The sequence below is a fragment of the Eulemur rufifrons genome, chromosome 8 (assembly GCF_041146395.1).
Source record: "Eulemur rufifrons isolate Redbay chromosome 8, OSU_ERuf_1, whole genome shotgun sequence".
Taxonomy (NCBI): Eukaryota; Metazoa; Chordata; class Mammalia; order Primates; family Lemuridae; genus Eulemur; species Eulemur rufifrons.
Genome location: NC_090990.1, coordinates 83,091,696 through 83,119,222, shown reverse-complemented (window position 1 = coordinate 83,119,222; position 27,527 = coordinate 83,091,696). Strand labels below are relative to the sequence as shown.

The following is a 27,527-nucleotide window of genomic DNA, read 5'->3' as shown; positions in this document are numbered from 1 at the left end:
ATAAATTCCATGAAGTCAAGGGCTTTATCTCTTTTTATTCACTGCTTTTTTTCCCATGGTCTAGAATAGTGCTGGGAATGCATTTGCTGCTCAATAAATGTTTATTGAATGAATTAATGAACTAATCACTTAAAAATTTATTTTCTCTCAAACACATATCCCTGTTCAACAGCAGAGTCTACTGTGTGTGTATATCATTCTCATATATACCTTTGTGGTCAGTCTCTGATGATTATCTGAAAATGCAGGCTATAAAATGCAAATTAATGGCAAAGTGAAGTTATATATCCTGCAAAATAGGAAGGATTTTATGAAGTTGATGAAGGTACTATTGGAGAACTGCTAAGCCATCGGCAAATCTGAATCTAGCAGAGTTAAATCATGTAAAAAATTAAGAATGACATAGAGATAATTGGCAAGTGTGATAGAAGAGAGGAATTTAAAAAAAGAGTGATATGAATATGAAAGAATATAAATTTGAATTACTTGGCAAAATGAGTGAAAACTGTGAGTATTTAAAAAAATGGCCAATCTTGTAATCTTGCTTTGAAAGTCAAATGTAAAGAATGTTGTACGAGGTGGAGGATGTTTTATCTTGCTGTCATATAAGTTGTCAGACAATTAGGCAATTCTTGTTGGCACATAGTTCCAATTATAATAAAACTTTGGTTAAATAAAGGGCAAAGCAAACTTATTTTCATATTTTTTGGTTTTATTTCTCAACTTGAAGTCTTGATCAAACCTAATTTTTTCCCCTACTATTTACTATGAAGTTTTGATTCTCATTTAAAATAAATTCACTTACAGTGGCCTTTTCCTGGTACTATTTGTTCTTTGAGAACTGGGGTCATGGAATGATGTTCCAAGAAAGGGCCATATATGCAAAGCAGCCCCCAAATGCCGAAGGAACCAAGAAACCAAAGAAGGAGGTACACAAATCCAGTTTCTTGGTATAGGGTGATTTAATTTATTAGGGGAACAAATGGACAGAAGTGTGGTCTTGGATAATGGCAAGACTGGTAGATCTCTGCACCACAATCCCCCAGACCCAGGGCTTATATCTCGGGGGAAAGTAAACGTGCTCTGGAAGGAATGTGTAGGTGGCTGCCAGTGTCAAAGCCTGTGAGGTATGTGACAACAAGAAGGGTTGTTTGAAGGCAAGGCAAAGCTTACAGGAGATAGGTGTTTTTACATGGACACTAATACATCAACTAGACGTTTTGGAGGCTTTCCGAGACTCGGGGTTCATCAGGAGTCACACAGCGCATTAGCATTTAAAATAAAGTCATTCTTGTCCCCGCAAATGTGATGAACACAATATTTAGAAGATTGTCCAAGATGTAGATAGTATAGAGGAAGGAGGAGTGAGTGGGGAGATGAAGGCTTCCTGGAGGAGGACGTGTACAGATTGGGGCTTTATTGACAAGCAAATTGAGGTGTCAAGAAGCAAACTGGGGAGTTGTTTCTCAAGGCAACTAGTGAGACAGCCTGGGCTTTAGTGTTGCATATATTTGAGTTCACAACCCTGTTGTATCTCTTACTTGCTGTGTGAACCAGGGCAAATTACTTAACTTCTCTGAGTGTTTGATTTCTCATCTGAAAATTTTTATGTAGAAAAAATAGGAATATTATAGATCTAAGCTATGATGAGCTAATTAAGACATCTCAGTTCTACTCTCTCCCTCATGAACTCATGTATAGATAGGTTAAATATTAAATTGCTCCTATTAGCTTTAGTTGGTTTTGGAGATTTAGAATCAGGTACGCTTCTACTGGGGAGCTGTCAGTAAAAACCTGGACACATGGACTCAGGAGGTGCACTGCTAACACTTGAGCTAATGCTTGCCTGCTGCATTCTGGATGGGCTATCTGAGTGCGCGAGGCGGCGGTTGTGGGGATGGCAGTGTGGTGACAGGGAACACAAGGACAAAGGAGTGATCCTAGCTGGAATGTGCTACCAGAGAATCCGTGGAGAGCAAAGGCCATGCCTCCTGATGATGCAGCAAGAAACAGTGCCAGGCAGTTTCAAATCTTTTAATTCAGAGCGTAGGAAATGTTCTCTGACTCTGCAGCTATTAATAGTTAATTTATCATGTACCAAACACCCTGCATTGTCTCACTTAATGTTCACTGTAAGGTATGTACTGTTATTACCACTATTTTCCAGATGAGGACCCTGAGGCTTGAGAGGCTAAGCCAAGGCCTCGCAGATAATGGCAGAGCTGAGACTGTAATCCAGGTCTCATTCTAGAGTTACTGCTTTCAACTGGCACACTTGGCACCCAGTGACTGTATAGTTATATTTGCTATCATTGCCACACAGACTGTCTTTTACTTATAAAACTAGCTGTTGGTGGACTGCCCTTGATTGTTCGTAAGACTAAGGTAATTCGAGGTACTTTATCACCTTGACAGAAGAAAAGAATGTAGGTAGGAGCCAGCAGACAAGGAATGCCAGCCGATGAAGCCACTGTTTATTTATCATATAGTTATTTAACAATACTTTGTATCAAGTGTTTTAAGTTTATTTATTTATTTTTATTTGTTTATTTTTTAGAGACAGGGTCTTGCTCTGTCACCCAGGCTGGTGTGCGGTGGTGTGATCATAGCTCACTGTAACCTCAAACTCCTGGGCTCAAGCAATCCTCTCACCTTGGCCTCCCAAAGTGCTGGGATTACAGGTGTGAGCTACTGTGCCTGGCCCAGGTAATGTTTTATTTATTTATTTGTTTGTTTGTTTATTTATTTTATTTATTCTACCAAATTGTGACTTGACCAGATAATGTTTCAGATGAACAAGATATGGTTCCTTTTAGGAACTCACCATTTATTAGGAGACAGATTCACAAAGAAAATATTACAGTAAGAAAAGAGCAATACCAGAGCATCACAAGGTGCAGCTGATACACAGGGGTGATCAACTCTGCTTTGGGGATTTAGGGAAGGCCACACACAGTGAGATAATTGGGTCTCTTGAAAGACAAACAGGAGCTTCCCAGTCAGGTACGGTATAGATCCGCATGCCTGGCAAAGGCAACAGCTTGTGCCAGAGTGAGGAGGTTAATAGTTCGGTAGTGCTGGATGGTAGGGCTTAAAATTGGGGGGAAGATGCAGGAGAGGATTCTGGTGAGTTGGGCAAAGGGACTCAGATCACGAAGGGCCCCCTCTGCTAGGCTAAAGAATTTGGAGCATTATCTCTAACCAAGACAGAAATTCTGAGGAAGTTTATCCTGGAAGGCAGCATGACCAAACCCGATCGCTTTGGTTGCCCCTCCACACACAGCCTCCATTATCTGTGCTCTGCTCTGTGCCCCACGAGGCTTACCTCCATGGACGACGTCAGTTGGCAACTTTGCCTCTGACTTTCGGTTGGGTTTGGCAGTGGGGAGCACTGACAGGGGATCAGAGGGAGGGAAGAGGGTATGGTTATTCAATTTATTCCCCCAGATCTCTACTTTTGCAGTCACAGTGCACTGCCTTTATGGTTCAGCTAAAGGTCACAGCTCTTGTTAGGTGGCCCCCTCTACACAGTTCTGGCTTTCTCTTTAGTAATTGCTTTCTTCTCTTACCTCGTTAGGTCTGGGGATAGTAAAGGTACCTCATTGTTACTAGTCTGGGAGTATTTCATAATCTCTGTGATTTTCTACACTCTGCCCAAATTTTTTCAAATATAGTAATCTCTCTATTAAAATTTCCATCTGTGGCCTAATTTGAGTGCTACCTTATTCCTACCCAGACCTTGATGGAAACGATGACCATATATTTATTTTAGAATAATGGTGTCGGTGGCAATAAAGAAGGTACTGAGAACAAAGAGGAAGACTACATGATAATTCAGATAAGAGATGATTGGATCTGAATTTGGGTTATAGCAGCTACGATGGAGAGGAGAGCAGGGATACACAAGATACTTGGAGACAGAATTAATATGATTTGGTGCCACCCTCACGACCAATCAGATTCATCTTTGCCAAATACTTCCTAGGTAAGGGGGAATTCTATCCTGTAGTCTATCTTGCACCAATTTCAAAAAAGGTGATCTATAGATGAGTAGGAGAGAGGCAAGTAGGACAGGTGCCCCCCAAACTGTCAAACAATGTAACATGGAGGAAGGCTTGGAGGAATCAGGAACGATTCTCGTTTTTAAAGGCTTCAGTGCCCTGTCCCACTGGGTCAGGATGGCATTTCTGGCTCCACCCCATTTTCCAGGGCCCATTAGGCGATACTGGTAAGAGGTACATGGTCCAAAGAAAACTTCCCAAGCTAGTCTGGGATCCTTGAGGAACAGAAGTGGGATGTTGGGCTTCGTGCCTATGCATGCAGCGAGATCATCCATGTAGGAAATGTAGTCGACTTTGTCTTCACTGGTATCTGTAATCACACCCCTGAGAGGGAAGAAGATGGATGACTCTTATTAACAACTCCTGCTCTGCATTTCTCAAGTTATCAGATCCACCCCTCCTCCCACCAGTTTGTTTTTTTTTTTTGGGAATCGAACCATGTTTGAGAAAGTTTTCCTACGTTGGAAAGAAAGAATGAAAGGAATTTATCTACAGTAGCTATGAGAGTAATTAATTTTGTTAGAGAGGATACAAGGAGGCAGTTGGAAGAGAAGTTTTAAATAATGTTTTAGGTTCTTTTTTTTTTTTTTTTGAGACAGAGTCTCACTTTGTTGCCCAGGCTAGAGTGAGTGCCATGGCGTCAGCCTAGCTCACAGCAACCTCAAACTCCTGGGCTCAAGCGATCCTCCTGCCTCAGCCTCCCGAGTAGCTGGGACTACAGGCATGCGCCACTATGCCCGGCTAATTTTTCTATATATATATTTTTAGTTGTCCATATAATTTCTTTCTATTTTTAGTAGAGACGGGGTCTCGCTCTTGCTCAGGCTGGTCTCGAACTCCTGACCTTGAGCGATCCGCCCGCCTCGGCCTCCCAGAGTGCTAGGATTACAGGCGTGAGCCACTGCGCCCGGCCTAGGTTCTTGAATTTGATGTGAAGATAAAGTCTGATCAGTCCAAATGCAATAGTTGTTGAATGAATGAACATGATCAGAAAGCATCACATATACAAGGACCTAATTTTTTTTACTGATGTTAACTGTGAGTTGAGAGGGCCATACTTGGTACACCAGGACTGAGCTTACTACAGGAAGGGGGATAGTGTATGTGAAGGTTTCATTTAGACTTATTTTTGTTGTTAGTAAACTTTCATGATGAACATCAATCATTCATCCATTCAATGAATAAATAAACAAATATTAAGTGGCTGTCACATTCTAGGCACCATTCTAGGTGCTGGGGATCCAACAGTGAAGAAAACAAAGTCCTTGCTGTCAAAGAGTTTACATTCTAATGGTGGAAGTCAACAGACTATTAAAAACAACAATAACAATGGCAAGTAGATATGTAATGTCTCAGGTGGTAATGGGCGTTATGAAAAATATAAAGGAGGGCAATGGTGAGACTAGGTGTGTTGCCATTTTATATAATATAGTGTTGTCATCGAAGGCTTCTCTTTTATGAGGCAACTTTTGAACAGACTGAGCCATGCAGGTATCTGGGGGAGGACATTCCAAGCAGAGGGAAGAGCAAGTGCAAATGTCCTGAGGGGTTGTGGTTGGCGTGTTTGAGGAACAGGGAGGAGGCTACAGTGCCTGAAGCAGGGCGGATGAGGTGGGAGAACAGTAGACAGTGGGGGCATACAGAGAGCTGGGTGCTCTGTAGATCTGCAGAGGCTGCAGGGAGGCTTCTGGGGTGAAAGGGAAGCAATCGGAGGGTATTGAAGAGAAGGGCAATGTGGCGTGGCTTACTCTGGCTGCTGTGTTAAGACCAGACTGTAGAATAGCTACTGTGCAAGAAGGGAGACCAGAGAAGAGGCAGCAGCAAGTGTCCTGGTAAGAGATGTTGGTGGCCTGGTCTGGGGTGAATTCTGGATTCACTTGGAAGATAGGAGCTAACAGTATTTGCTCAGGTGGAGTGTGAGAGGAAAAGAGGAGAAAAGGATTACTCCAAGATTTTTGACTGATTAACTAGAATGAGTAGCCATTAACTGAGATGGGGGGAAGTCTCAGAGTGGCCCATTTACAGGGCTCATGGGCAAGTGGAGGGAGGCAAGAGTTCATTTTTATACATTAAATTTGAGATTCCTGTTAAATATCTAAGTGGAGCTATCTAGAGAGAGTTGGATTAGGAGTTTAGAGTTCTGGGGAAAGATTGGGATTAGAGACACAAGTTTTGGAGCCATGAGTATATGATGGTATTTAAAGCCCCAGCCTGGAAGAGGCCACCTAGGAGTGGGTGTGAACAAAGTCAGAAGAGGTCTCAGGACAAAGGTTGGCACTCACTGATTTTTAGGAGTGAGGAAGAGGAGATACCAGCAAATACAGAGAAAGAACAACCTGAAATGTGGGGAGAGAATGAAGACAGAATGGATTTTGGGGGGTCAACGGAAGACAGGGTTGCCACCTGTAGGAGGGCCAGGTTCTGTGTTCCACCAACAAGACCGTGTCCCCATATGACATGTCTAAGGCTACATGTCTAAACGGTGGCAGAGTTACGACTAAGAACATATTCTTCTGATTCCTAATGTAGAGTTATTGCCAACCTGCCTCCCTGCTTCTTTAGGAATGGATTTTATACTCTGAATCCTTTTTTAGGGTAACAGAATATATTTGTAAGTTTTCCCTAAAGCAAGCTATATTGCATACCTTTTAATGAGCTGTTCTTTTTTAGTAGCTTCAGCCATCAATTTTTGGGATGGAGGTATCTTACAGAGTCCTATGAGAAAAATCACAAACAACACTTAAGTCACACATGAGTTTTCTTTTAGTAATATTTAAGTTCTTCTTCCTCTCATTTCTGGCCTCCCTTTGGAACATATGAGAGTCAAAGCTCAGTATGGAATTGGAGTGCAGAGAATAATTTTCTGGAGGTAAAATCTCCCTCCTAACTCGCTTAACCAGGGTACTCTACTGCCAGAATTGTGAGGACAGACACCTCCGTGGCTCAGCCCTCAGCCTGCGCCATGCTCACCAGTCACCTGCTCCTGCACCAGCTTGTCTGCCCCATCCCTCTTCATCTGCTCTCTTTCTCTCCCCTCTATCTATTTACCTGTTATCTATCTATCTATCATCTATCCATCCAATATAATTTATATTGTATGTATATCCTCATATTATACTTTTGCGCATGTGTGTGTATGTGAAAGTTATTAGTTGGCTAAATGTAAACACTTAAAATGAGCCCATTTTGTAACCCGACTTCGACACACCTTCATTTTTGTTATATGGGAAGCCCCAAGTGTGGAAAGAGCCTGGCAGCTCTCATCTCACAGAGCCTCTGTCCCCTGGAGTTGCCGTGAGGACCAGCTCATTCCCAGTCTCCCACCTAGACAGTCTCAGCACTCGGACTCTGCTCTTCTTGCTCTTCTGAATTCTAAACCTTGTTCTTGCCTTACAGTTTGGACCCTGCTCATTCTTTACAGTTGCCCAGCTGCCCCAGAGTCCAGAATCCCATTCTGTCCTCTGGGTTCCTGGAACCTCCATACCCCCTCTTGTAATGTGAACCCTGTCCCTCCCCCCACCCCCAACCTCAGGCCACTTGTGACCTTGCTAGTCCACTCTGTTCACCATCCCATTCTGGCCAGTCCTGCCATTGCCAGGTGCCTAGTGCTGACCCCAGGGTGTAGGTTTACCCTTCACCCAAGATAGGACTGACTCAGCTCTGTAGTGTACAGCTCACTTTATCCTGTAAAAAACTAGCAAGGCTTTATTTATTTATTTGTCTTTTCAGAGACAGGGTCTCCCTCTGTTGCCTAGGCTTGATCATGGCTCATTATAACCTCAAACCCCTGGGCTCAAGCGATCCTTCTGCCTCAGCCTCCCCTCGAGTAGCTGGGGTTACAGGTGTGCACCACCACGCCTGGCTAATTTTTAAATTTTTTTTTGTAAAAATGAGGTCTTGCTGTAGAGATGGGGTCTTGCAACCCAAGCAGTTGTGAGACTTTAATTGGTGGTTTCTGGATTGCCTCTTGGAAGCTCTCTGGAGAAGGATGCAATTACTTCTATAGCATGATCTAAATGAGTTTTGATAGTTGAGCATGGTGGCACACACCTGTAGTCCCAGCTACTATGGAGGTTGAGGCAGGAAGATCACTTGAGCCCAGGAGTTCAAAGCTGCAGTGAGTAATCATGGCACCACTGCACTCCAGCCTGGGCAACAGAGTGAGACCCTGTCTAAAAAAAATATCTATCTATATCTATATCTATTTAAAATGAGTTTGTTTTGTTAGCTTTATCATTCTAATAAGTATTTTGGAGCTCATCATAATATACTTTAAACAAACACACTCTTAAGAGTCTTTGTGGTTTTAATATAATTGGATAATGCTGTGAAAGCACTTTAATTGGCCCCTCCTCTATTCAAATAAAATTTTTGTCAATTTAGGAGAACATAAGGTTTTTAAGTATGATTGATATTATTACATTTGTACAGTGCAATAGAAGTCAACATGACTTAGTACTATGTTAAATGTTATTTATAAATTATTGGAGATTGTTTTTATTCATTAAGGACAGAATTCTGCTACAGGACAGCTGGTTGACTCTATTGTGATTGCTGTTTATATTTAAAATAATACAATTGCAATTCTTTAAAACGCTTACTAATCTAAACCTTGCCCTACTGTCAAGAGGTATGATAGCAACAGTAAGAGCAACAGCGGTCACTTAATGAACATTTATTGTGTGTCAAATACTGTGTTAATTGCTTTGCAGACATTACCTATTTTACAAAATTCTTGAGAAAGAGGGTTTATTATCCCCATTTTGCAGATGAAGGGATTGAGATTTAGACAGGATCTTACAAAGCTAATGAGTTTCAAGGTTGGGATTGGACCCTGGTAGTTCTCACTCCAGTATCTGAGCTCTTACTACATAACTGACAGCAAGTAGTTTCTAGTGTCTAAAATATTTTTATGGGCACTTCTTAAAGATTACTGTCACCTCAGATCTCAATTTTATTTACATGATGCATTATTCCAATATTTTTCTTTGGAAGCAATATAAGATTATACCTCTAGTAATAAATGTAAAGACTTAGGAGTATTCTCTTTGGTGCCCTTAAGTTTTAATTTAAAAAAAAAATAAAAAAAAGACTTAGGAGTAAGTAGACTAGACTAGAATAGCCTGGAACAGACCAGGATCCTGAGGCTTCCAATAATTTCAGCTACTCTGAGAAATTTGATTATGTTCTGTTGTCCAAATTTATTTCATCCAGAGTCAAAACCTCTTTTTTCACTCAGTCACATTAAATGACATAGCACACCCATCATATTACAAATACAATTAATTGTTCACTACTTTAAAAAAATATTTTGTTACTTTATTTTAGTTCATAGCTGATTGATTTTAGCTAAATGGCAGGACACTAATTTTAAGATTCAAAGAGAGGCTTTAAATAGAGTCACGGTACCTTTGAATACTCTTGTGGCCCATCGTGCTTGGAGTTCTGTGCTTGCTAAGATGGACCCTCTAAGGCCAATGAGGCCAATGATGGCTAATGTTGCTCTTTCCAGACTTGAGGGAAAGACTTGCTTGTATAGGAAAAATTTCTTCATGCAGAGGCTTTTGAGAGGTTCTTCAAGAAAGGGAAAAGAAAACGTATATCCTGTAGTGAAGATCACACTGTCAATGTTTTCTTCCACTGTCCCATCTTCAAAGATAGCAGAGGTTTCTGTAAACTCCTTCACGCTGGTTTTCATGGTGACTGTCCCACAGAGGATACAGGTTGGCAGCTCATCATTGACAATAAATTTTGATTTTTTCCTTGGACACAGAGGAGAAAATTATTCACTGTCATTATATCTGTGAGAAACTTCAGCTAATGATTTAGTAAATTCAGGGAAATCACCTGCCAAGCCAAGGAAGTGAATTGACCAGTGTCTAATTCAGTCATCTTCCTGACTTATTATGTTTATAACATGTTTTGTTTTCCCACTCCCAGTAAAAGACAGGTGGAAAATGACTAAACCTACTATTTCCTGCCTGGGGTTTAAGATTCTCTATCTCTTGCAACTAATTTCTGGAGCAATGTTTTTTCTCAGAGCATCAGGATAGAGTATACAATAATCCCTTCTATGATCAATTTTGGGTCTCACATCACCTAGGCCTCCAGGGAATGATGTTAGGCTAAGAAGAAATTAGCAAGAAACTCTTTAAATAAAAACATAAATCTTTATAAAATTTACATATCGAATCATCCTTTGCCATTAGTTTTCTTTATAAGTTGAAAGGTAGCTCAAGGAACAGAACACAGGCAAAAAAACAAACAAACAAAAAAAAAAACATCTTACCAGAGGAAAATATAAAATATTTGGGTCAAACATACAAGCATATAATAAAATCACATTTAATGACCTTACATGCATTTCAAATGTTTTCTTTTTCTTGCCAATTTGCAACTCTATACAGATGTATATTAAAATATATCATTTTAGGAATTCCTATCAGAAACTCACACCTCAAATCACTCAGTCAGAATAGACCTTTATTATAGATTAGCTAGAGCAGACCCTCTGCACTCACTGGTGCTGCGTGGCATATTGCTGTCTGGCAGTAATTTCAAGATTGCTCAAAGCCAATTTAAGTTTTCTGATTTTTCAAGAATCATTTCTAGTTTCATAAATTACTGCTTTTGTTACCAGACAGAGAATATTCCTATTTCAAGAACTGCTGTGGTACCTGATGGACATTGTCTTAGGGTAATAAGTTTATAACAGGATAACAAAAGCAATATTACAATTATTGAACATTTTAAGTTCTGAATAAAATAGAATGAGAAATACTGATTTACTAATTTTTCTATTGAATAAAAAGATTTAAGTACCCCTTTGTAATACTTAATCCATAATTCTCATGATTAAATCTCTTATTCATCCGCCTCTCTCCAATCCAGTTTAAGAAACATGAAGGCAGAACTTGTGCAATCAAATTATGGCATCTTCTTGTAACCATCATAGAAAAGGGGTAGCCCCCCTCTGAATAGCGGCCGACAACCCAGGTACCAGTTCTAGTACTGAGAAATACCTAAAAAAGTAAAGCAAGAAGGATAAATATAAGTCCATCATTTTGTAGTATTTTTTTCAATGTGTTTGGAATGGTTTTATAACATTTTGGTCTTCTAACAACAGAGGACTGGTGAATTTGTACACAAATCAGTATATGACTATCTGTTCATATGTCATTGTTCTTGAACTCATTTTACCTGATCTATATATCTGTTAAGTATTTTTATTATGTTTCTAGAATTATAAACATAGAATTGTAATATTTCTAGAAATATGGTATTGAACTAGAAATTTTGTTCCATGTAAATAATGTAGAATTTGAAGTGAAGTTTTGGAAAACAATTTTAACTGAATTAAATAAAAATCTTGTCTTATTTTATTTTATATTTGGAGACAGAGTCTTGCTCTGTTGCCTGGGCTAGAGTGCTGTGGTGTCAGCCTAGCTCACAGCAACCTCAAACTCCTGGGCTTAAGCAATCCTTCTGCCTCAGCCTCCCAAGTAGCTGGGACTACAGGCATGTGCCACTATGCCCGGCTAATTTTTCTGTATATTTTTAGTTGTCCAGCTAATTTCTTTCTATTTTTAGTAGAGACGGGGGTCTCACTCTTGCTCAGGCTGGTCTTGAACTCCTGACCTCGAGCGATCCTCCCACCTCAGCCTCCCAGAATGCTAGGATTACAGGCATGAGCCACCTCGCCCGGCCAAAAATCTAGTCTTAACAGGTCTAATCATTGTCCTATAATTTATGTTAAAGTGGAATAGATTTCTAATTTGTGAATCTCAGCTTGGACTTTCTAAAATTATTATGTATACTTCTTGGGCAAGGTAAAGGTTGCTTTTATCTTAAAATAAGGTACATATCTGACTTCTAGTAGAAAATTTGGAGACATTCAGAAAAACAACCTCCCCTTTCTATTCTTATTGGAGGTTTTGCCAGAATGACAAAGGGTGAGTATTAAAAGAAAAGATAATTGGCCTAGATGGAGCAATTTGCCCATTTAGTCTTGTTCCTTAAGGAGCACTTCTGAAAAACGCCTAGTAGTCTGGCATCCATACAATTTTCCCAGGCCCTTCTTGGAAATGGTTCAATTCTATAAAGTGTGGCTTTTTAAATAGTTCAAGGAGGACCACGAGTGGCTTTAAGACTTTCAGAGATTTTTTTGCTTAGTCTGTGTCTGCAAAATTGAGCACTTGGCCAATGTGTTTTATAGTCTTGAATACCTCTCTCCAGCCACCATAAATGATGGCGGGCGTGAGGGCACCGATTCCGAGATGGTGTACCTGAGCTGCTGTTCGGCTGAGCTCCACGGCAACGTCTCCTCCAGTGTTCCCAAGACCGATCACTAAGACGCGTTTGCCCTGAAAGCCTTCTGGGATCTTGTACTCTTGACTGTGCAGGGTCTGGCCTTTGAACTTATGGATTCCTGAGGGGAGGTAAGGATCAGAAAATCCAAAATATCTAAAGCTGTAATTTCCCAATATGCAGGGATAGGGTCTGGGAAAAAGGAAGTCCCGGAAACATGGCGGCCCTTTGCTCCTACCAGTAGTTGCAGAAGTAGAACAAGAGTATGATTTCTTTCTCCTTTGGGATGTTGTGAGCCCAGATATAAATTTAGTATAACCTGCCTTGTTAAAAAATATAGGTGATCTTATATTCCATGTGAGTGTTCCCTTTGAAAGCAAATTACTTGAGAAATCAAACTCACTGCACACAAATAATAAGAAACATCTTATATACTACCCTGAACATCCTAAACAAGAATTAGATTGTTTTTAGTTCCATGTCATTATAGCCATCTACATTAAGTATTGTATCCAACTGTGATTTCTCCCAGGGACCAGTATGCTCATATCTAAATATGTACTTGACATCTTATTTTGGATACTGAATAAGCATCTCAAAAAACAAAAGATAAGTTGTCGATGCATGTTATTTTACCCAGTAGATATATTCTATTAGAATGTGATTTGTTTATATAATATGTTTACAAATTGAATTTTAATTCAGTGAAAATTTTTCACAGAAGAAATTGTGTGGCAAGTTCTTTTGTAAAAAATCATGCTTGTAATGTGGGTTCATGTTACTTTCTGCTTATTTCACTTTATGCTTTATTATATGCTTAATGCTTTTTTACATTATATGCTTATTTGCACTTTATTCTTACATTATTTATACTTGTTTCTGACTAATCTTTGTGAAGCTTCTAGCACTCTTTCAACAGAAGCATAGCTATTATGATATTTATATATGTAACAAAGGCTATCAAATATTTCTCCTTTGGATTTATTTTTGGTAATTATCTCCTTGGCAGACATAAGCCATGGGTTCACATACACTAAGAAATGGTGGGAGCAGTGGCGGTAGGGCTGTTTACGGTGGAGGCAGCAGCAGTGGAAATTGAGAGGTGACAGGAAACAGTGGTGATGAGGCCAGTGACAGGTGAGATGGAGCACTGATGAATCAGAGAGGGAAGCTCAGCAGTTTAGGGGACTAGATAGCCTCCTACCCCACTGCTTCAAGTGATTTTGAAGTTTTAATGTATAAAGATTAAACTCTTTTCTAGAATATACCATTCAGTCGTTGATTCATTCATTTACTCAGTAACATCTATTCAATGGCTACAATACATAACAAAATGTTTTAATAGGATTCTTTGCCTGGTAAGGCCCCAGAAGGTGGGAAAATAACAAGTTATTGCATTCCAAGTGAGGCCTTAAACTGGCTATGCTGAATTTGCAGAGAACGGCTATGCAGGCCAGTTTTGCAATCCTTTGCCTCACACCCAATTTGAGAGTCTAAAATGGTTGAAGTTAGCTGGTTGGTGGTGCACACCTCTAGTCCCAGCTACTCCGGAGGCTGAGGAGGGAGGATCGCTTCATGTTAGGAAGGTGGAGGCTGCAGTGAGCTATGTTCATGCCGCTGCTCTCCAGCCTGGGTGACAGAGTGCAACCCCATCTCAAAAAAAATAAAAATACAAATAAATTTTTAAAAAAGTTTTTAAAAATGGTTGAAGTTGCAGTTGCTAGGAGTTGGAAGTTGGACAATTTCATGAAAGGAATTTAAAGTGCTGTGTCACTTTCTGTGATGTTGCCATGGAGTCAGGTCTGAGGTGATCAAGGAGACCAGACTATGACCTTGACCCTTGGAGACTATGAAGCACAAAGTGGAAACTGGATTCATTTAATCCAGGGGCAGGATTAGGACAAGTCCCACAGACCAGGTCCACAGGGGTATTAAAAGAAGAAATGCAGTTGGCTAATGATTGTACAACCTGTCCTTTCAACATACCCCAAGGTGTTATGTTAGGTCTAAGGAATGTAAGGATAAAGGGCAGTCCCCACCCTCAAGGAATCTGTCCTTTAGTGGGGAGATAGTTAAGTAAACAGACAATAGCTAACATGTTTAGCCCTTGCTATGCCAGTTCCACGTGCTCTTCTAAGAGCCTTATACATATTAACTAATTTAAACCTCATGAAAACACCATAGGGTGGACCATGTTCTTTTTTTTTTTTCCCCCAGAGACAAGGTCTTGCTCTGTTGCCCAGGCTGGAGGGCAACAGTGTGATCATAGCCATATTCTTATTCAATTTTACCAAAGCTGAGATTGAGGTGCTGGGAGATGAAGAAACTTGCCGTAGAGTAAGTACCAGAGCCCAGAAGGGAGCTCAGGATGTCTGGCTCCAGAGCTCAGCTGTCAGGCGTGATACTACGCTGCCTGTTAGAACAGGCGGTGTTGTGATGGCTCCCGTGTGGCATCCAGCATGGACTGAGCCAGGAAGGTATTCTGGAGGAGGTAATCTTTTTTAAAGGACCAAATCTGAAGGATGATTAGGAATTGGAAAAGGGGAGCACTAAGAGGGTTTCAAGATCTAGGAACAGCATATACATCAAATGCATTAGAGAGTGGGGCATTCAGCCATTTGTTGAGGTTTTCCTGGAGAGAATAACTTGAGGGCTCAACTTTGGTTCATGGAGTTTGTATCTTTCATGTGACCTAACACAGTGCCTTGCAAATGATAGGTTCTCTGTAACTGCATTAGCACGAAAAAAATATAGAATATGTAGGTAGTTCTGAGTCAATGATTATGTCGATGCAGTGCCAGAAAAAAAAAAAAAAAAGAGATCTATTTGGTAAATCAAAAACTAATTCAGGAAAAAAGAAAAAGATAATTTATATTCAGAAATAAGAGAAACTTTTTATCTGAGGGATGTGAGCTCCCTGTAAATGATCAGGCCGAGAGAGGCATTGAAATGGGACAGCAGTCACGGCTCACTCCCCCCTTGAGCTAAGTAACCACTTCTTGAAGCCACTTCCTATGTAGGCTCTAGACTTACTGATGCCAAGTAGCCATGAATTAACCTAACCATGTCATACACTGGACACCATAACTCATAGCCTATAGTTCAACAATGTACAGCCAATGACTAATCAATGTTATTTCTGTAAACCAATGAGAATTTCTGTCAAAAACCTTTGTATTAGCCTACTCCCCTGTTGTCTTTAAACCCTACTTGTAGCAAAGGTGCAACAGAGCACTTCCCAAGGCAGCTTCGAAGTGTTTCCCACGCAGCTGTCCTCACTTTGACTTAAGTGAACTCGTTAAAATTATACTTTGTGCCTCAGCTTTTTCCTTTAGCTCAACAATAGAGATTCTAAAAAAGGTTGTTTGTCACGATTTCAACTTTCAAATAGTTGTAGTGACACCTTATAGGCAAAGCTTGTGTTTTCAGTGGATTTTTTCTAATTGACAGGTTAGAAAGGGCTCTGATACTTTCTAGACAGAGAAGAGTTCATGCTCCCAAGTAAAACATTAATTTCAACAGAGGTCCTAAAGCTATTTGTGAAAGATTCTGTGGTGATTAGTCAAAACCAAAAAAGGAATCTTAAGAAGATATAGTTCCTGTGTGGAACTGAAGGTAGTGGGATGTAAAGAGTATGCCATCCTAAATCTGACAAGACAATAAATTCCAAAAGAATCCATATCAATAGTTTGGCACATGTAACACATTTTCCCATAGGAACATTGTTACAAAAGGTGGTTACCTATTCCTTTAGCACTGTACAATTGTGTTTAGTCCCCGACCAGCAGCAAGCCTGAAGCTCAACCACCATTTACAAAGCAGTCCCCAACCTTTTTAGCACCAGGGACTGGTTTCATTGAAGACAATTTTTTCGGGGACCTGGGGAGGTGTGGTGGGGGTGGGGAGGCAGAGCTCAGGGGGGATGGGGAACAGCTGTAGTGGCTATAAAGACAAATGAAGCATTTGCTCATCTGCTCACTTCTTGCTGTGTGGCTTGGTTCGTAAGTTTCATGGCAGACAATTTTTCCACGGATGGGGGAGGGGCAGAAGAGGGGGTGGGGAGTTCAGGTGGTGATGCACGGCGGGTTCCTAACATGCTACAGACCAGTACCGGGCCGCCGACTGGGGGTTGGGGACCACGGATTTGCAATATTGCTTCTTTGCAAAATTATGTATTGAATTAGCACTTGATTCCTAAACATAGTTTTATGAATAAATTTTTTTGTTAATTTGTGATTGTGTTTATAAGATTTGTTTTTCATTTTTTTTCTTGCCAAGGTTTGTAAGTTTTATTCTTCACATTCTTTCTTCCTTAAAAGTTCTTTCAATTCTTCAAAGAAATTCCAAAACTTAACTGAATCAGTTGCCTTTAGGGCCACTAATACATGACAGAAGAGTAGCTTTACCACATATCAATAATCTTCATTTGACTAATTTTATTTCCCTCATCAGAAAGCTTTTAGCTTTCTAAATAGTCCCTTTTGACCTCAAAAAGTAGAGATTTGTCAATCATGAGTAAATATACTAATATTAGAAAGAATGTGCTGTTGAAGTCAAAAGCATTTCCAAAAGGGAATTTCTAAAACTCCTTTTTATGGATAGCCCTGGTCTAAAAGGTATATGGATTATTATTATGTTGACTATTTTGAGGAGTGAATATATTCCTTTACATGCATAACTTTCAGTTTATTTCTGTTAAAAAAATTTGTTAAGTTTTCTTATGCTCTTACCTCCTTTAAGTTGTTATTTATTTATTTATTTTTTGAGATAGAGTCTCACTATGTTGCCCAGGCTGGCTTCAAATTCCTGGGCTCATGAGATCCTCCTGCATTAGCCTCTCAAGTAGCTGGGACAACAGGTGTGTGCCATTACACCCAGCTTAAGTTTTTGATTTTTTTCTTTTTTCTTTCCTTCTTTTTTCTTTTTAATGCATCAAGTTAGTGAAAAAGAGCTTAAGTTTTTGAATTACAGGTTAGTCTTGACTCAAATGACCTGTAATTCGATCCCCAAAATCAAGCTTGTTTTTTTTTTTTTTTTTTTTAAGGCAAGCATGAGGTAAAGTTTATTGATGGGGAACAAGATAGGATTATAGAACAAGAGCAAGACATAGGTTTACAAAGCGAGATAAATACACCACAGATGATGACCGGACCCCTTGTCACAGCAGAAAAAGAGACCTTGGTTATGGTATGGGTCTTGTTTTATGGTATCCAGATAGGGACCTCCCTGTTGTTCAAAAGTCACCACAGAACCACTTTCATTAGATCAAAGCTCGTTTTTTTTTTTTTTTTTTTTTATGACAGATCTGCTAGTTTTGAGCCTTATGTGATGGATAACTGAATTTGAATTAGACACACATGATAAAGCTTAAACAATAATACTTATACTTAGTAAGTAAATAATAAGAACTGAGGCCTACATAGTGCTTTATACTTTTCAAAGTAATTTTGTACATATTATTTCTGAGAGTGAATATAAAGTTGTTTATCATCATGTGGAAATATTTCTAATTATAAATCAATAACTTTTCTTCTAGAAGAACCCAGAAGAGTAGGCATAGTCTCAGATAGAAGTGACTCACTATGGCTGGTCCGATGGTAGTGGGTTATCAGAACTTACTAACATTAGTGTCTCTAAAGTTGGTATACAGCCCCCGCTCACTGCTACATTTGACTGGCATACACACAAGAAAAAAACAAAACAACAGCAACAACAAAATAAAGCCAAAAAAGAAAAAAGAAAAAGGAAGAAGAGATGACTCACCAGGAAAGGACTCCAAAGGCAAACGGGGATTCAGGAAATGTCCAGTGCAAACCATGACAGCATCAAAAACAGCGCTATCCTGCTTACCCTCTGTCTCTGTGACAACATCCCACTGACCGGTTTTGGAGAAATCTGGACGCTTTGTTACGCTGCACACAGTGGTCTAAAAGCAAAAGACAAACACTCGCTTCCTACCAACGCCTTCAGACCTCTTGCTATGACTGGTATGATAACCATGTCTGTTAACTTAATCCCATGATAGGAAGTCTATAAATATTGTTTTATCATCTCCTCAGAAAAGTTAAGTACCTTGTGCAAATTCTCAAAGGTGATAATATAGACTTGGACCCAACACATTTGAATCTATTCATTGGAAGGAAAAAACAGTTTTTATTCCTAGTGAGAAAGAGACGAGTTACAATACATTATGCTTTGGAAAATTTAGGAAAATGAGTCCTTCCCTATTATAATTTCTGTGGTTCAGACTTCTAGTCATTTCTTCCCAATGGGTGTCATGAACAAAATTCTTTTTCCTTTCCTTACCCTGAATAAGAGTTTGACATTTAGAAGAGGCATCAGGAAATTCAGTGTTTTAATGATTTATTTGAGTAAAACATGAGCAGCAGACAGAAGTGAGGAGTCTTTCTTACCTGCCTTATTTATGTAGAGAGATAAAATGAAGAAAACATTTACTTAAACATCACATTTCCATTAGATTGCTGAACAGACCAGCCGCCATTCATCAATGTTCCATAACCCAGGTATCTTACCTTAAACCGAATGTATTTCAGGAGATCAAAGTGCTCAGCAAATTCTTGGAGATAGTTCCAAAATTTTTCTTGGTTCATGAAATTGGGATAATCTTCTCGGAAAGGGAAGTCACTATAACATGACATTTCCTTGCAGACATTTGTTACTAGTGACCTGTAGACCCGGGTCATCCCATCTTTAGAAGATTCCTGTGGTGAAGGCACAGTTAGCTTGATGGGGTGATGGAGACAGGGGAAAGAGAACAGAGATCAGGGTGGCTCATGCCAGTCCAGCTGAGGGGGGCGGTCATAGCAGTTAGTGTTTCATTTGTAATTTGAAAGAGTTTCAGGAAAGTCAGCATTGGGTGCCCATGCTCTAATTATTAGAAATCATTGGTGAGATTGGAATAATTAAATGCAATATCTTTCTTAAGCCACATTTCTCCTTCAAGTCTCCTTCTTATCTGTCACTTTGAAGCCTTTCGTGACCCTGAATAAGGTAGCTGTCATGGCCCCACTGAACCCTGTACTTCTAACACTGAGCTGATCACATGGTGTTGGAATTATCTGTTCACTGTTTCTGTTTCTGTTTCTGTGTCCTACCAGACCATAAGGAGGGCGGAGTCCCTGTCTATCTTGTTCAACATCGTACCCTGGTGGAAGAACATGATAAGTACTTGTTGAATGAATGACAATTAATATTATAATAACATTTTAAAAAAATAGCACAGTATCTGTGGGTTCAACTAACCAAGGATTGAAAATATTTGGAATAAAAAAAGGATGTTTGCATCTGTATTGAACATGTACAGACTTTTTTTCTTTTCATTATTCCCTAAATATTATAGTATACATAGGATTTGCATTGTATTAGGTATTATAAGTAATCTAGAGATGATTTAAAGTATACAGGAGGGTTTGCATAGGTTATATGCAAATACTGCACCATTTTATATAAGGGACCTGATCATTCATGGATTTTGGTATCTGCTGGGGCTGGGGAGGGTGTCCTGGAACCAATCCTCCACAGATACTGAGGGAGTACTATATATGACTAGAAGAAATTGCGTTGATTTTTTTTTTTTTTTTTTTTTTGAGACAGAGTCTTGCTCTGTTGCCTGGGCTAAAGTGCTGTGGCGTCAGCCTCACTCACAACAACCTCAAACTCCTGGGCTTAAGCAATCCTTCTGCCTCAGCCTCCCGAGTAGCTGGGACTACAGGCATGCATCACCGTGCCCGGCTAATTTTTTTTTTATATATATATATATTTTTAGCTGTCCAAATTATTTCTTGCTATTTTTAGTAGAGACAGGGTCTTGCTCTTGCTCAGGCTGGTCTTGAACTCCTGACCTCGAGCGATCCTCCCGCCTCGGCCTCCCAGAGTGCTAGGATTACAAGCGTGAGCCACTGCGCCCGGCCTATATTGAAATTTTAATAGTGCTGACCTATGAGTATTGTGATGATATTTAATTTGTATTTTTCCTTTTGTTTAACTCAATATTATTTTCTAAAACTAATCTGTATTCGTTTAGAATAGGAGAAGGAAATCAAACCAACCATGGGGTCAAACGCAGAAGGTACACAAAGCAGACCCAATACTTTTCACATTGACATTTGGTGGCCAGATGAGGCCCACAGTATACTAGACAAAGTTTTTTTTTTCCTTCTAGCGTGCTATAATCCTAAGGTTATGACCGCTCCTGGCTATACACATTTGCGTATTCTGTTTTATTCACCATCCTTCAAAGATTCATCAAATACCATCTCTTCCATGGAGACTTCCCTCATTCACATACATTGAATGAATGTTGTTCTTTTCTTCCCCCTGCGGAGTTTAGTGCTGGTGCCTGCCTGGCTCCCATCCTCCGACCCCTTCTAATACCCCACCATGGGACAAATCCCTTTGTCCCCACCGAATACTCTGCTATTAATACTTCCAGTAACCAGGACCAACCCTTCCCAGAGGCAGGTGGTATTAACCACTTACATCCCCTGTTTCTGATGCTCAAGTCACCTAACAGCTGGCCTGGCCCTGAGTGTAGTCTCCTAGGGTGCATATTCCACTTCTCAGAAGGATTCATCAGTGCCTAGGTTCTTTCTATTCTGATAATATGAAAGCTACTTCCCTGCCCCTCAGAACTTCCAAGGTCTAGGGTCCTGCCTCACTCTTGCCAGTTCTCTTCCCAAAGACCTGAGCAATGCCAGGGGGCTGGGGCTTCACTCCCTGATGCCAACCTCCATCCTCCCTGGAGTGTAATCTGCTCCACAGTCACCAATGCCCTTCAGTTCACCTGATGTGACACTCTGCTACTTGATCTTATAATAGAAGGTCCATGGTCCAGAAATTATTGTAAACTTCCAAAACCATGTTTGTCTATCAGACTTATTCTTTCCTCCTCTCTCTTCCAACTGTCCTTGGCCTTATCCATTTTCAAGGTCCCTCACTGATTGATCGGATGCATCCTGCATAGTGTTTAGCACTGCACCATGCACTTGTTGGTGTTGCTGCAGTGAGCTTGCTCCCTTACTTGATCACCAAGGCAGGCAGAAGCCATCGCCTCTAAGCAGAGATAAAGAACATGGTCAAATTACGATTGATGGAGAAGGGAGGATGTGAACCACGCACAGTAAACTTCCATAGTCCTCCGATGTCATTACTTCTCTCAAAGCAGGTGGGCTCCAGGTCTTCATCCAAGCAGCATTTGATGGAGGACAGGCCACTGACACCAGCTCCAATCACTGCAACTCTCTTGGCCATGGTGTGCTCTGTTAGAGGAAGGTCAAGCAGAGCTTCTTTAGATGACAAAGTTGGAAGGCATCCCTTCTCACAAGACTCAACTTTTACAGTGATATAAATGCACTTCTTTAATCTTTGAGTGGAGGCAGAATCACATTCTGGTTAAAAATGCAGGCTCTGAAATCAGACTGTTTTGGTTTAAGTCCTGGCTTCATCACTTAGAAACTGTGTGACCTGGGGCTTTATCCTCTGTGTGCCTCAGTTTTTCAATGATTGTAGTAGTTGTCAATAATAATAACAACTACTTTAAAGATATGTTGTGAAGATTAAATGACTAATACATGTTGGAAGAGTTGTATAAGTATGCCTGCTACATAGTAAGTGCTCAGTTAAATTTAGCTATTAAAGGTTGAGCATCCCAAATCTAAAAATCTGAAGTTTGAAATGCTCCCAAATCCAAAACTTTTGAGCACCTACATGACTCTCTAAGGAAATGCTCATTGAAGCATTTTGGATTTTGGATGTTCAGCCAATGAGTATAATGCAAATATTCCTAAATAAAAAAAAAATCTGAAATCCAAAACACTTCTGATCTAATGCATTTTGAATAAAGGATATTCCACCTGTATTATTATTAGCTAGCATAGCCAGTATCTTGACTCCCCCCTTCACCCCCAGGACCCTAGATCCCCTTGGTATTAAAGGAACCCTTTGCCATCAACTTGGGCCACTGAATCCTAGGAATTACAGTCAGCAGAAATGTTAGTTTTTATGCAAAGCATCCAGAGTCCTGAAGAATAGCTGGTCATGGCCATGCCCTGCCATGTAATAAGGTTGTTACGTGGGTTGAGGGGATGCTCTTAGCCCTGCACAGAGGCAAGACTGACCATAATAGAAAACAAAGTCTCCAAGGAAAGTCATATGGAAGCATCTGGAGTCCCAGATGAGGTCAGGTGGAAACGAGGGTGCTCATACTTGTCAGGGGAGACTGGAGGATGTGTCATGGGGATTTAGAACTAGTTTTTCTTGAATTTATAATTTGGGCTTCCACATATCTCAATCTCAGAAGAGCTAATGAGTTAATTCCAGTAAATTAGGTTTATGTCATGCTAAAGTCCTTGACACATCAAGTGGACTTAATTGGAAATGTTGCTTTTCCCTGCAACCCCCTTGAGTATGTGGGAACACATAACATCATCATTCGACACAACTTAAGGCCACAGTGCTTATAAGAGGCAGAGTTTGCACTGAATGTGGATCTCTGGTTCTGAAGCCAAGACGTGCATATGTTGGTCTGAGCGCCTGAAGTGTCTTGTCATTCTCCTCCCTAAGCCTCTTCCCTCTCCTTTGCTCAGGTTTGCTGCTGCACCTTTGGGATGGGCTTGTGGGACTTTGTCCCCCAAGGCTTTGCAGCTTGCCTCCTAATCCGATCAAAAGACACAGGCACAGAAGCAAAGTGGATTTATTGAGCACAGGGAGCAAAAGACTTCTGAGCCCTGGGACCTCTCAGACTCACCTGATCCTGGAGCAGATTCATGGACTTGTAATGAGATCAGAAGGATTTCCTAGGGCTGCCTTTTCCCAAATTTATTTGCTATCCTGCCCTTTGTAAGACTGAGATCTCCATACCCGACTTTGTTATCTACTGCAAAATGTATCGCTCTTCCTATTGGACTCTTAGACTGTTTAACAATCTTGATTTAGTTGGGAGAGCCATGTGGGCTGCAATGAGAAAGGACTTTGGAAGCAGCAGAATTGGGTTTGAACTTTGTCTCTGCTACTGACTAGCCGTATGAGTCTGAGCAACCTACTGAAAGACCCTTAGATACATATTTGTTAAATAAGAAAAATACCCACGGTGAAGGAAAGTTTGAGCTTTAAACAAAGTGGTATTACTTACACAAAAGTGCCTAGCACAAAATATTTACTCAGTGTTCATTTTCTACCTCTGTACTTTTCTCCTTCCTTCCCCTGGAAAAGACAGCTCACACAGATAAAATTCATCAACAAGTTTGGACACCTGTAGGCAGATGTACCTGTGGTTTCCTTCAGGTTGAGGAGTAGTAGTTCTAGATAGCTTCTAACCAGAAATAAATGGTCTCCACCAGTAAGAACACTTGAGTTTCCAGGCCGCTAGGTAGAGAGGCCTGGAGCTGGCATATCTCTTCTGTGCTCTTTCTTTGCATTTACAACATAAAAGAATTGGCTGCTAATGGAATTGGTAAAGTGAAAAATATGCTGAAATGAATAGGCTGGCAGCAAAGTAATTCATTCAACAGATGTGCCCTGGGTACCTCTAGGTGCAGGTACTGAGCCAAGTGCGGGGCCCTGAAGATATTAATAATTAACTAGTGGGGTATGATGGTTCATGCCTGTAATCCCAGCTACTCAGGAGGCTGAGGTGGGAGGATCGCTTGAGGCCAGGAGTTCAAGGCCAGCCTGGGCAACATAGTGAGACCCTGTAGCTAAATTAAAAAAAAAAAAAAAGAAAAAGAAAAAAAAAGACCTGGTAACTAAATAATAGTAATAATGTCTTAGAAATAAAAAAATGATATGGTGACTGCCCTCAAGGAGATGCTGCTATATGGAGAGAGGCCGACATGCACACGCTACCTTGTGCTAAGTCCCACAATAGCAGCATGTTCTAGGCATGTACACTCGCAGACCCCCTGTTCTGTCTAGTCCTGCCTGCAGACCTAGGTAGATGCACTGAGTGGGCTGTGGGGTAAAAAGGTACTGGGCAAAACACCTTGTCTTTTAAGGACTGACTTGGAGACTGTTATAGGCAGTAGAAACAAATCGGGAATTTGTACCTTTTAAAATTAGTCCATATTTACAGGCTATGAATTTCTAAGTAGGAGCAGCCATTTTAAAATTGCTTAAGTCAGGAAGAAGAAGGAGTGAGTACACTGGAAATTGAGAGATCTGAGTTCCAGTTCTGCTTCAGCCTCTACCCAGCTATGCACACCTGGGAAAAATTCTTGATTTCTCTGAGCCATTGTTTCCACATTTGTAAAATGGAGGGTTAAAGTGGCTTTCTTGTTGTTTCCTTCCAGCTTGAAAGGACTCATTTTATTTTATTTTATTTGAGACAGAGTCTCACTCTGTTGCCTGGGCTATAGTGAGTGTCGTGGTGTCAGCCTAGCTCACAGCAACCTCAAACTCCTGGACTCAAGCAATCCTCAGCCTCCTTAGTAGCTGGGACTACAGGCATGCGTCACCATGCCCGGCTAATTTTTTTCTATACATATTTTTAGCTGTCCATATAATTTCTTTCTATTTTTAGTAGAGATGGGGTCTCGCTCTTGCTCAGGCTGGTCTCTAATTCCTGAGCTCAAACAATCCACCCGCCTTGGCCTCCCAGAGTGCTAGGATTACAGGTGTAAGCCACCGCGCCTGGCCGAAAGGACTCATTTTATGTCTGAAAACCAAGTACTTGTTGCCCCTGCCTCCAAATATAGATGTGAACTCAAGGGTAGCAGAGCATATTGCAGGCTTGAAGGACTGGGAGAACAAAGGTGTGTGCGCACTCTCTTGTAAATTATGAAGTGCTCTCCATAAGAAACTCTGTGGCCCAAAGGTTGCTTACATTTACTTCCACGGCAGGGGGAGACATTGAACTGAATCTCTGAACAACAGGAAAACCCTACCCCATACCTGACCGGCCTGCAAATGTACGAGTCTTTTACGAGACATGGAGAGACTTGGGTGCTTTGCAAATCATGTAATCAATTATGATTTCTTCGAGTTTGGAATCTGATTAGCTTATATTTCTTATTGTCACCCCACCATGCTCTTACTTTGCTACACGATGACCTGCCACACTATCGGCAGAGTAGTCTGGGTTCCCAGTGCCTGGCACTCCCATCTCATTCATAAGATGAAATCAGAGGTGAGGCTAGAGTCACTAGAAGTCCTACAATTCTATTTTTCTCACTGACACCTTCCTTTTGGATTGTTTCCCTCCACAACATAACTTTGTCTTCTTACAACTTTCTTTTGCTATCTGACTCTTTCCTAATTCCACTGCTTTAACCTTAATCAAGAGGCTCCAGAAGTAGAGAATCACATTCTTTCTTAAGGAATGCACTCTCTAAGCAGAATATTCATCCTTTTCAAAAGCAGTTTCTGGAAACATTTCCCCATTAAAAAAAAAAAAAAAAAATCCAGGACACTTACCTTGTTCTCATAGAGCAGATACTTTGACTTAAATTCAAATAGCCAAAGATAGTGTTTGTCTCAGGAAAACAAAACAAAACAAAACAAAACACAAACAAAAACTCGAAACCCAAATTCTTTGTTCTAAAAGAAAAATAAACAGAATGCTGACTTTGATCAACGTGCTCTCAGTTTAAAACAAAAGCCACTCGTCTTTTCTGCCATGCTGATGACAGCAGAAAATATACTCACTAAGGAAAAAAAGTTGTCTAGTTCGACACCTTGATACTTCCGTGATCTCAAGGGAGGGCCAAATGATGTGTCAGAACACAGCTGTTGGATTGGCAGGACATAAACTCCTCCTGCCCCTTTCGCCCACCCTCCTAGACGTCACAGCTCTGGCAAAGCCTTCACACTTATGCAAAGCATGTGGTAAGCGGCGCTCTTCTCATTGCAGCCTTTAGAGGGCGCCAAATCACCTTTCTCAGTGAAACAGGCGGTCTACTTTTGGAAAAAACCTTAAAACCCCGACTCCTATCTGAACCATCATAGGAGCTGTCCAAAGGAGAAAGTAATTTAGATGACTATTACCTCATCAAGTTCTTCCATGCCTGGAGTTCTCTAACCCAGAAGTGTGATTTTAATATTCAAGATTTACAAGGAATTTAAGCAGGTTCATCGTTCAGATTGGGTCAGCAGAGGGAGCTGGTAAATTGTGTTTGACAAAGCATAAAGCTCTTCTCTCTCTCTCTCTCTCTCTCTCTCTATTTTAGATATTCACCTAGGGCCCACAGAGGGCAATAATTACAGAAGCAGTGACAGCAATAGAATACACTAAGTAGGCACAATTCTTTTTTCCTTAGCTTCCTGTTATGTTTGGAAGCTAACATAACAGACTATCTTAGGTTTTATGTTTAGGGACATTTTCCAACATGGTTCATTGGACAATTTCTAAGCCAGGAGTCCCAAATGCAAATGCCTACAGGAGTGAGAAAACATAAATGAGGAAAGTGAACCAGATAAGATCTGACTGGAAGGCTCATCCTCTGTCTATTCAGTTCAGCTAAATGTTGTTTGAGAGCATGAACCTAATATTGCAAGGCTTTAGGCTCTTTTCAATAGAAGCTGCAAAGTTCAGATTTTAATATAGAATCTTCTCTTGGCAGCAAATTAACTTTTTTCTTTTGAAAAATATCAAGGACACAGAAAAGTTGAAAGAACAGTTTTCATTAATGAACACCAATGTATCCTTCATCCATATTCTTATTGTAACAATAAAGGGTACCGACTGTTAACCTCTTGGTACCTTCTCTCTCTCTCTCCCCCCTACACACACATACACACACACACACACACACACACATACACTCTTTTTTTTTTGCCAAATCATCTGAAAGTAATCTGCAAATGTCATGATGCCATCAGGATTTTTCAGCATGTATCTCACAAGAAAGGGCACTGTCCTACACAATCACATTACCACTACCACATCCAAGAAAGTCAATATAAATATAATAATATCCAACATGTGGTCTACTTTAAAATTTCTCCAGTTGTCCTCCAAATGTCATTATCTAGTGGTGTGCTGGCACTAGCTTGTACAGAGAGAATGTGTGCATCTCTTTCAACTCTGAGTTCAATAATATCACATGATATTGGTCATGCTGGGAATATTTACACTATGAAAGTTGGCAAACAGTACAAATTGGCTCCCCCCCACCCTGAGCCAGTTGTTAAACATTTACCAGCATG

At 40.4% G+C, this 27,527-nt stretch overlaps 1 protein-coding gene across 2 annotated transcripts; it reads right to left on the bottom strand.

The window, feature by feature from the left end:
- Positions 1 to 2,480: 2,480 nt before the first annotated feature.
- FMO4 (flavin containing dimethylaniline monoxygenase 4) lies at positions 2,481 to 26,084 on the bottom strand. Of its 2 annotated transcripts, XM_069480213.1 has the most exons (9): positions 25,797 to 26,084; positions 21,507 to 21,646; positions 18,902 to 19,090; positions 18,132 to 18,294; positions 12,347 to 12,489; positions 10,884 to 11,083; positions 9,471 to 9,823; positions 6,707 to 6,776; positions 2,481 to 4,385 (listed from the first exon to the last, which is right to left on the bottom strand). In XM_069480213.1, exons 2-9 carry the CDS (start codon positions 21,636 to 21,638, stop codon positions 3,962 to 3,964), a joined length of 1,674 nt encoding a protein of 557 aa, XP_069336314.1. In that variant the 5' UTR covers positions 21,639 to 21,646; positions 25,797 to 26,084; the 3' UTR covers positions 2,481 to 3,961. The 2 variants fall into 2 exon arrangements, with proteins under 2 accessions (XP_069336314.1, XP_069336315.1); XM_069480214.1 differs by lacking the exon at positions 25,797 to 26,084 and having other exon boundaries at positions 21,473 to 21,640.
- Between the last annotated feature and the right edge of the window lie 1,443 nt (positions 26,085 to 27,527).

Excerpts from the sequence above, each read along its gene's own strand:
- FMO4 (XM_069480213.1), bottom strand. The coding sequence starts at position 21,638 with ATGGCCAAGAGAGTTGCAGTGATTGGAGCTGGTGTCAGTGGCCTGTCC. Across the intron at positions 18,295-18,901 it reads TGAAATACATTCGGTTTAAG|ACCACTGTGTGCAGCGTAAC; the intron begins GTAAGATACCTG and ends TTTTGCTTTTAG. Across the intron at positions 11,084-12,346 it reads TCAGCCGAACAGCAGCTCAG|GTATTTCTCAGTACTAGAAC; the intron begins GTACACCATCTC and ends TTACTTTTTTAG.